Source organism: Netta rufina (assembly GCF_964035555.1).
Source record: "Netta rufina genome assembly, chromosome: 1".
NCBI classification, from domain to species: domain Eukaryota; kingdom Metazoa; phylum Chordata; class Aves; order Anseriformes; family Anatidae; genus Netta; species Netta rufina.
The window spans coordinates 162643784-162660344 of NC_140123.1; the positions used below are offsets into that span (position 1 = coordinate 162643784).

Here is a 16561-nt window from a genome sequence, read left to right on the forward strand (position 1 = left end):
TTTCATCACATGGAGCATGAAGTCTGTTCAGGGTCCTGAATAGCTTCTTTGACAAATTAATTTGCAAAGGACTTTCTCATAACTAGCTCTTACAAAATCACCCTGTCCATGAACAGGTGGATGTAAGGGCCAAAAATCAGCGTCAAAGGTGATGAAGACCATGGTGGGTTCTGTGGAGTCACCAGGTGACACCAGTAGAGATGCTGGGGCTTTAGATGATCCCAAACTGGGCCAGCTCGTGCAATTCCAGATGGCTGAAGGCTTCCCATGGGCAAATCACTGTGATATCTGCAAAACAGAGAGAATCAGAAATGGGTTCTGGTCGTGGCACTTCCTGGATGTCTTTTGTATGAATAGAAAGGCTGCTTTAGTGAGGAAACATTCAAATGTGGGAAGAACAAGAAAAATGAGAACCCACTTGAAGATTAAATGAGCTGATGAGCTCTTTACATTTGGTGCTACCTACCAGACTGAACCAGGTCACTGTATTTGCTGTGCCACCTTTCTCTGTGAACAAGACTATGGTCTCTTCAGTATCTAGACTAGTGTGAAAATTCATCCTGGTTGTGGGGTTTCTCCTGTTCTTATAAACTGCCTGTAACCAACCTGTGATATCCTGGAAAACGTGCAATCTTAAATCAGATGCTGAATAATTTCGTCTACAATATTCAGGATCTGTAACTCATTGATAGGGGCAGCTGTTATTGCCATCTAAGTTTTAACTGGCTACAGGTCATCCAGTGCGTGTTTCTCAGTCCCAGATGGGTGCCTAAATTCTTAAAATTAGGATTTTGGTGATAACATAAACAGTCAACCATCTGAGATTTAGTTCCTGTGATTTTTGCTATTAATAGCTTAGCATTTGGCATTTCTTTGAGAACCTCATGCTGCTGAAATTCTTAGCCAGAGTATTAGCAGAAAACAAAGACAAACAAGCATATTTGCAGCCAAGTGAAAGTATTCAAAAATGGAAGCATGTCTAAACACACTTTCTACCTTGTGGTGTATGTAAGTATAAACATGACCATGGCAGCTTGTGGAGGGAGTACTAGCCCTCTCCAGTGACCCTGTGATCTACGGAGAAGCCAAGCAGACAGAGGCCACCCCAGACAGTACTCTCCCATGCTGAAGCATGGTTACACTTGTGTTAAAGATGGCATGACAATAACATCCCACAGCGCTTACCTGTGCCCAGCCCCTCCATGCCTGGGATGTCATCTCCAAACCTAGGGGAGAGAAGAGCAGGTGAGGGGTGAGTTTGGGCAACACCCAGGAAAGGGGAGATGCCCTGCAACCCCCACCAGGGAGGGAGGAGTGTGGGCAGCAGATGATGAGGAACAGCTCAGGGCTGGGGTGGGCCAGCACCATGACAGGAGAGCTGATGGCACCATGGGGCAGGGGGAAACCTCCTGGATCCTTGTGTGGGGGAAGATGGTGCCCCAGGAGCCCAGCTTAGCAGTGGGGAGCAACCCAACTCAAATTGTTTCTGTTCTTTCCAAAATGCCCTTACCCTTTTACTCCTTTTTTAGGAGGCTTGCTCTTGAACTGCCTTGTCTGTCTCTGCTTGAACTTGGGAGGCCCCTTGCGTGGTGTGGTGGGACCAGTCGGAGCATCTCCAGTGTTGAGGTTGGTGGTGGGAGGATTCTCACTCATTGCTGGGCTGTTTTGTGCAACAGGAGTATGCCTTGCTCAGATCCCTCTGTCTGCAAGATAACAGCAAGGGCTGACGCAACACTCTGCTTATCATTTCTAGGTATCAATAGTCTTGTGACAGAATAACTATGGGAAGTATGATTTTGACAGAATTAAACATAAAGACATTAAACAAAAAGAAAGACCATAATGTACACAAAGTAAGCAGAATGGCACTGATTTTCATCATTGCATGCTAGAATTAAGACACCAAACTATGAACACTCCTGCTAGGGACAAAAAAAAAACACACTTAATCCCACAGTCCAATGACGTGCAGAGTTATGGAAGGTTACATCTTCTCTTGTCTTAGACATGGCTGCTGCAGCAGCTTGCCCCAGAACCTGCAGAACCATACAGGTCATGCCAGTGTTGTTTGTATTCCAGTTTGCTTTGCAGTGCTGGTGCTTCTACTTACCAGTTGTGGATATGACTACTAGGAGCCACAAAGACACACGTATGGATTTATGGCTTAGAGAAGTGTCCTGTCCTTGGGAAACACAATATATTTCATCTGTTCTTGTACTTCTGCCTAAGTGTTGCCTCTTGCACACGGAGGAAGATGGGGTGCTGACCTAGGTGAGCCCTTAGGTGCAGCTGCAATTAGAGCCTCAAGTTTGTCAGTACCAACCTTATGGGAAATAGTACAGGATCTCCGAAAGATTGTAAAGAAGGCTAGGGCAAAGCATTGGAGACTAGTTTAGATGGAATTTAGTTTCTTAGGATGTAGGAGATCAAAGCCTCTAACTTTCCCCAGGAAGTGTCCATTTTGATGGTTTTAAGCACTATGTTACGTAGATAGACCCCCTCTGTACCACACGGTACATGAACCAAGCTCCACATCACAGGGGCTACCTAAGTGTCAGGTAGCAGTTCTCGTGGGGGGGACACCTCTCCTGCCTGAAGGCAGAGCTGCTGCACTAAGGACCCTTTGGTCCCCCCCAGAGAGGCCAGCAATAACTTCCACCAGTGCCCAAGGGGGAGCTCCCAGCCCTTGATCAAGTTTGATCAAGTTTTGTGCTAATTAGTATGCTAGAGTGGTCTGACCAGATCCATTTAGGGACAAAAATAATTGCCAATTTGTTCTCCCCTCCCTGAAGTCACATCCTTCCCCATGGCCATTACATAATTGCTCTCCCCAGGTTTTTGTCCCTGTGCAGCCAGGCTGATGGAATAGCCTATGGAATTACCTTCGGGATTTTAGTACTGAAGGCTAATCCCATTATGTCACCATAGTGCTCCAGCCTGATCCCCAGTATCACCTGCAGTGACACTCCAGACTTTTAATCTCAGAACTATGAATACCATCAAAGATGTTTTTTTTTTCTTCTCAATTTGAAGACAGCCCATGTCTTTGACAGTGCCTGAAATAGCTGGAGTGCTGGAAAGCAAGGCCTGAAAACAAGGCAAAAGAGAATCCAGGCAATCCTCCCGTGTCACTGCCAGATCAGTGCAAGGCAAAGAGATGTGTTTCTGTATCCGTGGTGGTCTGGGAATACTTCACCCCTGACATCTTTCCATCTGTGACGGCGGTAGGATGGATCCTAATGATAGCACCTAGAGGCATGCTAGTTCTCTTGTCACTTGTGGTTGGGCTCCTGTCTCAGCTGTAATATCCTTTGCAGGAGGCTGGACCCGTTCCAGCAGCCCCAAATGGAGCAGCAGATGGTTGTGTCTGCAGCTGAAATACGCACAGATGCTATACACAACGCTTCCCCAGCACACAGTGTGCCCACAAACACAGGGATCAGCTCAAATCAGCAAAATTACTGATTTGGCTGTCATCTCTGCAGAACCTGAGCAATTGCCCAGTATTTATGACTTTATCCCCATGGCACGGTGGCTGCACAGGCAAGCACTGTCACAAGCACATCTTTTACAGAATGGGATTGGAGGTGCTGTAATCAGTATGACTTGGACTGTGCAGCTGGGAGGTGTGCCAAAATGTTCTAACTCCCAGTTTTTAAGGCCAAACTGAGAGGTGAAGGCAGTTTGGGCTCAAGCCAAAGCAATGCGAGGTCCCACAGCTGTGTGAATCTGCACCAAGGGAGAATCCAGTCCCTCAGTGATGCTCAGGACCAGCAAGGGATTTAAACAGTACTGTCCTACAAGAAAATTCTTTGCATAGGAAAACTGTACCCCATGGCAGGTCTGCTAACACCCCCACGTAAAATACTATGCCTCCACCTCAGGAGAAATTCTCATCAGTGGGGCACTTGTCTCAGTGCCAGATGCCTCTCCTGGTCTGCGAGACACAGATCCACTTCTAGGCACCTTCAGTGCATCTGGCATGCAGAGATTTTTGGCACCTTTATCAAGGGCTGCTCCCAAAACTACAACAGAAGAAACAAAATGGCTAACAGGTTTCCAGCCCTTTGTCTGACACACAAGACTTGTAAGAGGCAGATGAGCCCCTGCTCAGTTCCCTCCCCACTTCACCAGCCCCTGCCATCTGCCAGCATGGTACCTTAATCACAAGCATGTCATTGAGGGCCAGCTCCTCTTAGTTCTTTGAGTTCCTGCCTTGCCCCAGCCTTCGATCCATTAAGAAATAGCTGATGCGAAGACTCAGCCCTTGGAGTTTACTCAGTCCTTATCTGAAGCAGTTGTATCCACATATCAGCTACTCTACACATGGGATTTGGAAGCAAAAAGGATCTGCCCAAATCACACCCCATCAAATCTCTTACGTACATGAATTCAAGCAATGGCATTCAATGCAACTAAAAGAGACCATTATGTCATATTCCTTACCAACCTCCCTTCACCTGTACTCCCCACACATCACCAAAAGAAAGGGCAGGGGGTGGGAAGCAACCTTAATGCCGCAGAACAGCCTCCATCTTGCAGCAGGGATCAAGCTGCCCTCCCACTGCTGAGTTTGTGGGATTTGCTTGTCATCACCCGCAGGAAAAGATGCCTCCATTGATGTCAAAGAGGACAACAGCACGAGGGCTGCCCCACCTTGGGAGCCAGCTGCCCCAGCTCATAGCCAGAAGAAACAGAGGAAACACCACGACATCTTCCCAGGGGAATTTCCCAGCTTTTCACCTCCCCATACCTGGGTGCTTTGGCAATCCTTGGTACCACACCAAGTGGATGGCGTGACAAATGCTTGACACGGTTGGGTCTCCTCTAGCTGCTTTGGCCTTGGGGATGTCCTGGGATGTCAGAGCTCTTCTGCTGCCGCCAGCACTGGGATGCAGCTCCTGGGCGAGAGCCGATGGCTGTGGATGCACAGGCTGCTGGGGAGCAAGATGTTTTTCCCTGCACTTCCTCTGCCCCCTCCTCTGACAAGGCATTACCTAATTGCCCCTGACAGCATTTCTGTTTAGTCCAGGGCTTAATCCTCTGGGTAAGAGCCTTGCTTGCGTCCGAATGCTAATTATACCTAATGCACAGTAATGTGCTTATCTCCGTTGCGTCAGATATCCCACCTCTGGGTTGCTGGCCAGGTTAATCATCCTTCTTTTAGTTTTCTTTGAACTTAAAGAGGCTTGAGCACTACTGACAAGTGATGACTTTTTAATCTGCCCCCTCCTCTCCTTTAATCTCTGATTTGCTATGGAAAATTTCCCTGACAGATAACACAGATGCCTCACGTGACTTTCTTCAGACAGTTCCAGTGTAGGATCTCTTCCTGCTGTCTGGTAACTTCAGGTACAGGCTTCTTCATGCATCCTGTTACCTTCTTGGTGTCACCCAGGGGTGTCAGGAACTGAACCTCCATGAGCTGTGTCCCTCCACACAGTGATGCAGTGGAAATAAGACACTTTCCAGGAAGAAATACTCTCTTTTTTTGGTAATAATTCTGATGGTAATTTCTTGACCTTGAGAGCCACTGGCATCTTTCTTGCAGCCAGGCTTTCATCAGGAAATATTGTATCCAGTGTGAGATGCCTGCGAGGAGTGAGGAGTCTCAGCTGCTTGAGCTGGCTAATCATAGGGGTGGAGGGAGTTCATGCAGTTTCAGCTCTTTCTGATCCCATTTCACACAGGATGTCAGCCCCTCTGTTCTAGCACCGGTTGTAAGACCACAACCAAATGAAAGAGGATGTACTCCAAAAGACAGAAACTGACTTCAAGTTGAACTGTATTGCCATAACAGCCTCCCAGATGGAGAGCATTGGAAAGACAACCTCAGTTAGGTGCTGACACCAAGGAAGGCATTCAGTAATGCAGGAGATGCAGCACCACTCACAAAAACTCCCCACAGAGGAGCCTAGTGTGCACCGCTGGGCACCTGGGCAGCAGGCACCAGCCACCTGCCGCCACCACCCCTGGGGCCCCCTGGTGCTGCAGATGTGCAGGCTGAGCCAGCCGAGCTCACAAGCCAAGGGCTGCCAGCAAGCCCTTACCAAGGGCTGCCGGGGTCAGAAACTGAGTGGCCCCGTGGATGGCAGAGCCTGCTGCCTGCTGAGACAAACCACGGCTGCTGCACGAACCTTTTTGCCCAGCACTGAGCCCTAATTAAGAAGAAACAGGCATGACTGCACAGAAGCACAACTTTCTCTCATAGCTACTGGGTGCATTCACACTTTCCAAGCATGAAAATCCAAACCTTTTTCCCCCATGGGGAGAAGGACTTATCTCTCCACCAGGTTTTGCAGCCAGCTTCGCTTGCCCCCCCCCCCCCCCCCCACTACCCTCATTTGCTTTGAGCTCCCAGCAAATACTTACAGTCCCAAGGGCTCCTCTTGCAAATCATTCAACTCCTGTCCTGCAGTCTGGGTAGAAAAAGTCTCGAGGTGTCCTTCCTCCTCCAGATATACCCTGCCAGCAGGTGACATCAGGACACAGGGCGCCAATCATGGCCAGAACCCCCACGGGGGGGGCGGGGGGGGGGGCTGCATGGCCCTGGTGCTCTGCAGGCACAGCTCCAGCGAGGCCTGGGGGAATAGTGGATGTGCTTCTTTCTGCAGCATCACCCTAGAAGAGGTTGTGGTTTCTCCGGAGCTCCGGTCGAGAAATTGCTAGAGATGCAAGGAAATCATCAGCCCTCTGTGCTGTGCCACTGCTTGTGAGCACACACACACACACACACGTGCAGAGAAGGGAAGGGAAGGACTGGTCATAACCACCCCACATCCCTCCCCTGGGCTGCCGAAGGGATGGAGACGCTTCCAGCAGACTGCTCGGTTGTGCCGCAGGGGCTGGGACCCACCTGAGTGGGGGTAGAAGCTAGGTCATGTGTGGGTACTGTGGATGCTATCTGAGAGAGGGAAGAGCTGATGCCTCAGTCCAAATTCCAGCCCAATGAAACCACACTTAATTTTATCATGTGCTTCATTTCTCCGGTGCATTTTAATAGCCCATTGTGACTGCCTGGGAGACTGGTGTCAGAGATTTGGACAAAGTGCATGGAGTCCATAGACAAAAAGACAAGAACAAGGGTCCTGCTAGAAGATGCTAGATCATCTTCATCTTCAGCTGCAGCAGCACAGCACATCAGTCATGGGCTTGAGCCTAACCACAGGGTGAAACAACTGTCCTCTGGATCTGCTGGCTCTGGTGAAGTTCTGCTCAATTACCTTCACTGAGCAACCAGCCCATGATGTGGGATTGAGGACAAAATATTCCTGGAGGAAGTAGGTGCACAAGGAGCATCAGAGTAGTGCAGGGGCAGAAGGAGCTGAGGAAAGGTCAGGGAGAGGCTGCTTGTGAAGTGATGGGTGGGTTTTGCCTCAGGTTAGGCTAGAGGAAGGATCTGGAGCATCCGTGCTAGCCAGGGGTGACCGCATGTGTCTGAGAAAGGACAGTATCTGTCTGACGCAACAGACCGTGGAGGAGGGGACCCATGGAGCAATGCTCTGCTGCTGAGCCAAAGCCTGCAGCCAAGGCCTCTGGCCTTTCAGATGGCTGAATCCCTCAGTGAGACTCTCAGGTTACATTTAAAACAATCGATCAGGTCCTACCCTTTGAGTAGGCACAGAGAAGCTGGGAAGTAAATCCTGAATGCAGCTGAGGGGCTGCCAACTGAGCAGAGAAGCAGAGGCAGCAGAGAAGCAGTGTTCCCACGTGTTTGAGGATGATCACACAGCTTTCAGAGGCTTGTGTGATAATTTCTGGGCATGGGAAGAGGACGGGGGCAGCATCGTGTTGGCATCATCTCTACTTGCAGTGACTTGAGCTTGCACACAAATGCACCGAGATGGATTGCGCTCAGCAGCTCCTGACAGCAGAAGTGATTTCTGTGGGCAGGAACCTGTTTGTGTGGATATAAACAGGTGCAGCCTGCTGGCAGCAGGCTCTGTCCCATCCCTGCTGCTCATTCCCATGCCTCCATCTGCTTCAGGCAGGTTTCCGGGGGCTCCCCCTCCCTTTCTGCCTGTGTGGGTAGAGTTGATGGGAAAATCGTCTTTACAGCCCCCCAGACCTCAGGGGAAGTGTGCTTGCTTTCTTCTTGTCCCCCCTCCCTGCTCTTTTGAAACCTTACAGGCTTCCTTTTTCTTAATCTTAAAAATTTACGTTTTCAGGCCGTTTGTTTTTGAAACATCCCCTTTGTTTTCCTTTTTTTTTTTTTTTTTTTTTTTTTTTTTTTTTTTTTTTTTCCCCAGTGAAAGCAGGCTCATTTCTCTATATAAAAGTGGACACATGGGAAAAAAAATTCCAGTGTGTCACACAAAGCTATTTTTTGCTCACTGAGAAAGCGTGGCAGGAACTCCCGGAGCAGCCCCACTCATTGCGTTTTTTCTTATCCCCCACTATGACCAGGACATTTCCCCTCTCCTCTCCTTCTCTCCCTCCTTCAATCTCCTTTCTCTGCTTTGTTGGGACCCCATCCAGCCATGTTGCCCCATCCAGCCGTGTTGCGCCAGCTCTGTGCCACATGGCTGGATGGGGAGTTTTGTCCCGGAATGGGGTGCTTGATGATCCCTTCCTAGCCTGCAGCCCCTGTCTCCCTGCCCAGGCTTGGTCTCATCTGGCCCCAGAGAAGCCAGTGCTGGCCTCTCAGGCCACTGCATCCAGACCCAGCTGCTTTAGGAGCTGCAGGGGCCGTGTGGTGGCAGGGGTGTTGTCCCAAAGGAAAAACCGAGACCTTCATTACCTCTGGCCAGATAAGTCCCTATTCCAAGGAACTGCTTAAAGATATCTCCGAGGTTTCTGACCCTATTTGTGAGCTGGTGTTGCCATGGCAACAGTAGTTATACCAAAAATAGCAGCTCGCTTGAATGACAAAGACAACACTGGTTTACAAGATAGTGACTTTTCCAGGGCTGGCTGAGCTCATGAGACTGTGGGAGGAAATCCAAAGGCAGGGCTCAGGCTGGGGATGCAGTGGATGAGGGCGGTGTCTGGCATGGGCTACAACAACCCTTTTGAAAGAAACCTCTACCAGCTTATGCCAGGTGCTTGTGAGACTTTGCTCTGTGTTGATAGAGTTTTATGGCTTGTCAGACAGACATAGCTACCTGGGAATGAACAGGGAATCTCCGAGGCATCTGCAGGTAAACATAGGTTTCCCACATAAAGATAGGCAGCCTAGCAAATGCTTTTGCACTCCTGGCAGGAGGAAGAGAGTGGTAGGACCTTGATTTGGAAAGAAATCATCTGTTTGTTTTGTAGGTCAGTGAAGTTGTCATGCCAACAGTATCTTGGTGAGAAGCCTGGTGTACTAAGGTGTCTGCAGAAGAAGACTCACTTGCTGTAACCCTCCTTCCGCAACGCTCGCCATGTTGCTGAACGGTCTGTCAGCTGTGCTAGCGAAAAAAGGGAACCAGCTACAGAGGGCTGAGACAGTATTTAGCTGCTCGAGTACGTGCAAACCAGTCTGTCAGAACTGCAGAGAAGAAGGCATCCTCATGGAGAGTCCTCCTGTCCTTCCTCCAGGAAATCAGGGGCCACTGCTCTGGTTTCGGGATGAAGCACCTGTAACGGCCTGCAATAAACACGGGGCTTTGCTGACTTCGGGGGTCTGTGCCTGCTGTTATGCTGGGTGCCTCTGTGCTCAGCTTGCAGAAGAGCCTGGTTTCCTGAGTTTCATTTCCAGTCATGCCCTGGAGACTGCTCTGGCAATGAGGTGGAGGTGAAAGAGGCTAAGGCCTGCTTTTCCACTGCCAGGGCTCCAGAGAGAGATTTCCAGGGTCAGTCTGGAGAAAAAGGCCTTTTGAGGAAAAATAAATCAAACCCTAAGGCTTAGTTAAACTCCCAGAAATGTCCCTGCCTGTGTTAAAAAGTAGGTGACACCAGGGACTTCACACCGGTGGCTAAGTCCCTGATGTTTCCTACCGGGGGGGCTTGGTGGCACCAAGCTGCTCATGCAGCCCCATGTTACACATCCGAGCAGTCCGCTTGTGCTGCTGTCCCCAGGCTTCCTCGGGGAAGGCGAGGATCCTGCTTTTCCCCTTCAGTCAAGGTGCTTAACGTGCATGCCAGCACATCGTTGCAGGCCCCAGGCTCTCAGGCACCAACACTTTAGGACGTGCCAGGGCTTTTTATAGCAGACAATATAAAACCCGTGTAGCCTGTCATACACTTCATTAGCTACCAGAGAGTTACATTTTCTTGCTCTGAGCAGTGAGCCTGGCCTTTCTTCAAACAGATAACAAAGTCTTGCCACCTAATGCTCTCAAGAAGTACACTGTTAGGATTTTAATAATTTACACAAACATTTTCCTGATTGGTATTAACAAAAAGAAAAGCAGAATGATTCTTCTCATTTTTAGATAGTACTTTTCACCCCCAGATCTCAAAGTACAGGGCAAATTTTCATCACCCCTATTTGTAAATATGGAAACTGATGTACAGAAATCTCAGAGACCTGCAGAGACCCATCCACCCAGACATCTACTGTGGGGAGCAATGAGCTCGGCCATGTAGCACAAAGAGCTCAGTAGTTTGTAACTGCTTTGTGATTCATCATTTAGGAGCATCCCCCTGCTCAGAGCTGAGTTGTCCCAGGAGAAAGCAGTAATGTGAGTAAGTGTCCTTTCTGTGCTTAATATCTGTAATACTTTGCTTAATATCTGCAATACTTTGCTTAATGTCTGCAGCCAGGCCGTTGGTAGTGCTGCAGTGGGACTGAGCTTGCTAGATCATTTTAAAAAACTTCCTTTTTTTCCTGTTGTTGCTCTGCCAACAATTAAAATATCTGTTTTTCTTTTATAAAATTATTTTCCTCCTGAATGCCATTTACCAAACAAGCTTAACATTAAAGTCCTGAACTAGGACATTTTTTCACTTTTTTGATCAAACACAAGAAGTTAATCTTGTTGTCTGTCTGGCTGCCAGAAGCCAGAGCATGTTGTTGCTATTAAAAATGTACCTGAATAGCACATTTTTTACAGTATTGTCTCAAGAATCTTCCTTAGATTTTTTTTTTTTTTTTTTTAATTTAATTATTGATTCCTTCTGTATGAATTACATGCCATGTACCTGCAAGCGGTGATTTAATGACCCACTAGCACTGACTAAAAGTGATCACACATTGAACCAAGCATGGAAGTAATATTGTCTTGTTTAGCTTCATTGCTAAGAAGAAGAAGAAAAAGAAGAGGCTACATTTTTTTTTTTTTAATTTAAATGGAAATCAGATATTTTCAGAAGTTTATTCTGTTTAAAACAGTGAAGCAAATGATTCAGTGTCACTGGGCTAAGAAGACAAAACCATGCACTAGTCAGCTCCAGATGTCTTCTTTCCTGACAGCTCCTCTTCTCATCTTGCTCTGAATGATCAATTCTTTCTCCTTGGCAACCAGCAGCCCAATCAAGAGAGGCTCTTCTAACACATTTTGGTAAAATGTTTCTTTCTTCTTCTTAAGGAGACACATCCACTCCTATGGTTTTCACACCATGCTACAGACTCTTTCCTCCTGATACTAGATAAAAGCGCTGCTGTGCAATCCCATTCAGTTCAACTCTTTGCCACCACCACCATTATTAGATTTTTTTTTTTTTTTTGAAGTAACAGATGAGGCTTTCAAATAGAAATTATTGCTTTTGGGGAGCATCTTGCATTCTCCTTGGGAACATTCAGCTAATGGGCAGAGGAGGCTGCTCTTCCTGCTCCATTATCTTGTCTCTTGGGTGGCTGCTCATCTCCCAGACACATGGATGCTAAATGCTCTAGATGCCATGCTACAGCAGATCCCTGATGAAAATAACCACAGAAGGGGGAAAAAACAGGGGATGGAAATGTAAATCATATTTAAAAAAAATAAAAACCTTCTTTTATTGATCAGGTGTATTATCATGGACTAAGCCTTATGTTCTTCCCTCAGGGTTTCACAAATCCTTAGGTTTTAATGTTTCTTTGTTTGTTTGTTTTGTTTGATGTTATGGTTTTTCACTGGCAGATTTCAACCCTTCCTTTAATTTAGACCCAGTACATGCTTGCTTTCAAGTGGAGGTACACCCCTCACAAAGTGAGTTAGATCCTCTTACTGGGAGGCCCCTGAGGCCATTTCTGTGCCAAGGACCTGAAGCTGCAGCCCACTTCTGGGGTCCAGTCAAGTACGATAAGCACATGATGGATGAAGTGAGCTGGTTAGGAGCTATCACTACACACTGGGCATACCTGTGTTGCACAACTCACACGTTCACATACACAAAGATCAATTTGCAGGGTACATAGCTGAAGGCATAGAGTAACCATAAAGGTTAAAGGTAGCTGTAAAGCAAAATGCAAATAAATGAAGGGGGAGAGAGGGAAAGGGGAAGACTTTCCCCGGTGACCATCTGGGAATGGCAACAATGGGGTTCCATAGGAGCATCCTCCCTCGAGGGTCTCACCAGTGCAGCAGGTGATGATGACAAAGGTGATGAGGATGAAAATTGCTTGCCATGCTTTCCCTTGGCATTATATAATTTTCATCAGGACCCACTTATTGATTATTTCTGATTATAACTCTATTAGCTCTGGGAGGATAATGCTAATTACATGCAAATGTTGCACATTCATTGGTTGTTAAGCTTCTGTGTGTATATATTATTGGATGATAGCTACTGAGAATTTAAATAGCTCACCACATTTAGTTTTCTATTTTATACACTGAAGTCTACAAAACAAGAGGTGAAGAAATAGAGGGAGGAGGGCCAGTTCTCACACCAATGCTTTCAGTAAGAACCTGCCACAAAGGCACTGTGGGGGTTGGCAGGGGCAGGGCCATGGAAGCCTTAATACAGGAACAGCACAACTGCAATAAAGGAAGAATGTTGGCACAGAGAGGCAGATGACCACCGCCTCCCCAGCTCCAGGGGAGGCTGCACAGCTGCAAGCAGCGTGCCCTGAGCACTGCTGTGGCTGAGGCACTGAGGCACATGGAGAGCCAGCAGGGTCCTGGGCACAGGCTCACACCAAGCCGTGAATTCCAGCACGAAGTTGAGCTCTCTGTTGAAGTGAGCATTTAGCATGGGCAAGGCAGGGTGCAGCTGGCAAGGAGATTTTCTAAGGCCAGCAGAGAAAAGAGGATGCCACGGCTCTCCTGATTTAGTCCCAGCTTCAGCTCTGGCTGCGTCGGAGGGAAGGAAGCTGCGGAGCATGTGGGAGAGCTTGGATAAATACCTCCCTAACACCCTGCCTGACGATCAGCTTAGGGCTGAGATTTGATTACACTTGCTGAGATCTGACCTTACATAACCACCCATTTTCTGAGAGGCCCTGAAATAATCCAGCCCCCTTTCAAATCCCACGCTGGAGGGTGACTCCTCCAGGACGGCAGTCCCATGTGAGGCAGGCTCCTGCCCAGAAGCTGCTGAGAGGGCAGGAGGGCAGGAGCTGCTTTCCTCCACACTGGGCCCTGGAGTGCAGGGCATGCAGAGGAGAGACCACTGCTCCCTGGAGGCAGGGACCTTCTTCCCTACACCCAGCCCTGTCCTTCCTCTCTCCCTGTTCGCTCTCTCTCCTTAACTGGGCTGCTGTGTCCATCCTCAGCATTTCTCAGGATGGCCTCTGGAGGAAACAGGCTCTGTCTGCCTGCACCCTGTCACCCCCAGCCTCTTTCCCTCTCCCTGCCTTGCCATTCTCTTCGCTCCCCCAGGGGAGGCAAGGCATGTAGGAGAGACATGTGAAGTCTTTGCACACCTTGAGGCTGGAGACAAGGGTTATGGGATTAGCACGTTAACTGGCCTGAAAGCAGCTTAGACAAGCATTAAATCTCCAATCTTCTCTCCATCTTTCAAGGAAATCTCTTGTGGAGGAGCTGGAGAGATGGAGCACCCAGTCACGCATTCTGGGCTCAGCTCCCTGCCTGGCTGAGCGCCCACGAGCCTTGCGGCCAGGTGGTTTGAGGGGATTGCTGGGGCTCCGGGGGTGGGAAGCTCAGCTGAACCCTTCCCAGGGGCTCTGTGCCTAGCCCCATCCCCTCTTCCCTGCCCACCCCAGCAGCTGCACACACCCTTGCAGTGCTTTAGGAGGGGCAGATGGCACTGAGAAGGGAGAAGACGGGCACCACGTGTGCTGGGCACAGCAGGATCAACCTCAGGATGCCGCCTTTTAAAGCAAATCCTGGGTTACCTTGAGCCTGTGTTTTCTTCACACAGAACAAATCCATGTTTCACCAGCTGCATTCCCCGAATTATCCTGCTTAACCAGAGGTGAAGGAGGCAGTGCTGGGTTTACCAGGGAGCTGGGTGGCACCTCCTGATGCAGTGAATGCTGTCTCATATGGCAGGGAAAGGCCCCGTGTCTAAACGTCCTGACCTGCTGCCTTCCTGTGCTCATCCTGTGACTCCCTCAGGTCTGGATCACCCTGTGATCTCTGTAGGAGGCCTCCAAATGCAGCGAGGGACACTACTCTGCCTGGGGACGCCTGTGGCCAAAAGAGATGCTACCCCTACAGCAGTTGTTGACATCAGTTTGCTGCACCATGAGGTTGTCTTCCCAGTGTAGTGCCTGTAGTCTTCCTGGAAACCATGAAAAGCTTGAGGGGGAGGCAAGGCTAATGACAGTGACAGGACTCGGCAGTGTTATTCATTAGTGAGCAGTGTGAGCCAGCAACACCCTGTGCTGAGTTCAGTGCAAGTGCAAATGAGTAGCTCCAGACCAAGCTACTTTACAAGAGCAGTGGGAAAAATATTACATTATCGAGCCTCTTAAAACTACAAAAAAGGATTCCCCACCCAGACTGAAATCTACCTTTAGTCCCCATGCTGGTGCTTTCCAGCCTGGGAAATTTCAGCACCCACTTTGAACGTTTTACAGTTAAATAGTAGATCAAAGTACAGGATTATAAGAGGTGATGTTTTCCTGAGTTAGTCACTTCTAAAGGCTATAAAATAGTTCCCTTTCCTCAAATGCAGCCATCTCTTCTGGAGATAACATTTAGCAGCACACCACAGCAATGTAGTACCAGGCAAAAAAATTCCAACATGGAAATGGTGGACAGCTTGCGGAAACAATCCAAACACAAGTAGAAAAAAAAAAATACCATGCCTTTTTTTTTTTAATCTTAAAATTGTTAAGAAAGTTCAGGATCTGTTGGTCCAATAAGGTGCTACAGAAGGCATTAGACAGCTGGGAGTAAAGGTTGTAGTTGAAGGATATGCATTTAAAAATTTGAATAAGGTTTTGAATATTGACTTGTAATAGATGCTATTGGTTGGTTACATGTATTAATGTGGTCAACTAATTGTACTACTGACTGTGGTCAGTGGAAAGAAAGAAAATAGGACTGAATGATATTTAATACTTATTTTATTTAATATTTGATTAAATATTTTAAATATTATTTTCCAACTAAACCTACATTTGAAACATGGCAATTTCTTTTGCAGCGAAGCGGGTACAGTCTAGCTGTTGTCCTTGCCTCCTTCTGTCATAGAAGTAAGAATTGGCTGGGGTTGGACAAAGTCTGCCAAGAGATGATCTTTGTTGCATGGCATCAGTTTGTCAGAGATGAAATACTTGGTGGTAGGGATTTGCTTTCAGTGATGTTCTGCTGCAACACAGTTCAAAACCTGCCTTTCTTCCAGCAGATCAGTGACGTGGTTCCCCAGCGGGATGCTGGATGTGCCAACCTGAAGGATGACGCCTGGTTTCTAAGCTCCCATCTGCTCTCCATGGTACATATCCAATGTCTGTGGTTTCTTCTCACCCCTCTTACCAACAAGAAGTTGAAGCACAGAGCAATGACATGATTTGTCCATAATTACTTACTGGCTCATTTCTAATCTAGTAGTAAAACCCATCTCGCCTGTGTGCTAGGCATTCATGCCAGTATAGGCTAAGCATACATACCTGTGGTGGCACACAGATGTACATACCTACACCTCTATGCTCATGTTTGGGGATATACTGGTCTTGACGTATGCTCACGTACATTTAGAAATAGTGTGTATATACCTACACAAAGACACAGGCAGTCTAGTATTTATCTCAATAAATAAATACATAAAATAATAAAGCCATTCAATCCAACCATTCCCCAGCAAAAATGATGACAATAACTCTAGAGTTCCGATTGCACTGGTTTCTCTGTACACAGCCTCTAAACCCAAGGACCCAAGGAAACCTCAGGCCAAGCCGTGGGCGAACAGTAACCTCAACCCACACACTTTTCTGGCCAGGGCGTTCTGGTCCCCAGTGCAAACTGGGAATTCTGCTGAAATTGGAGATAGTCAGGACACTTCTAGAACCAATCCAAAAAGTTGGATTTATAAGACATGGAGGCAACAAAATAAGACCATCTTCTCAAAGCTCCCCATAGTTAACACACCCAGCTCTTCACAGCTTGCCCAGGCCTGTTCACACAGTCCAAGCCACCAGAATTTGGTATGGCCACTGCAAGAACTTGCTCTGTCCTTTCCCCATCCCCATGCCCACACAGCCCCTTCCCTTGTGCCAGCACAAGTGAACAAGGATGGAAGACTCTTCTTTATATACTTTCACTTTTGTATTTGTATGTATAAACTCACTGGTATATACTTACAT

At 47.8% G+C, this 16561-nt stretch overlaps 1 protein-coding gene across 1 annotated transcript; it reads right to left on the reverse strand.

The window, feature by feature from the left end:
• Nucleotides 1-211: 211 nt before the first annotated feature.
• Nucleotides 212-1653, reverse strand: PDE6H (phosphodiesterase 6H; the record flags this gene model as incomplete). The annotated part of the gene is made up of 3 exons (XM_084281969.1): nt 212-288; nt 1186-1226; nt 1511-1653. 3 exons carry the CDS (start codon nt 1651-1653, stop codon nt 212-214), a joined length of 261 nt encoding a protein of 86 aa, XP_084138095.1.
• Between the last annotated feature and the right edge of the window lie 14908 nt (nt 1654-16561).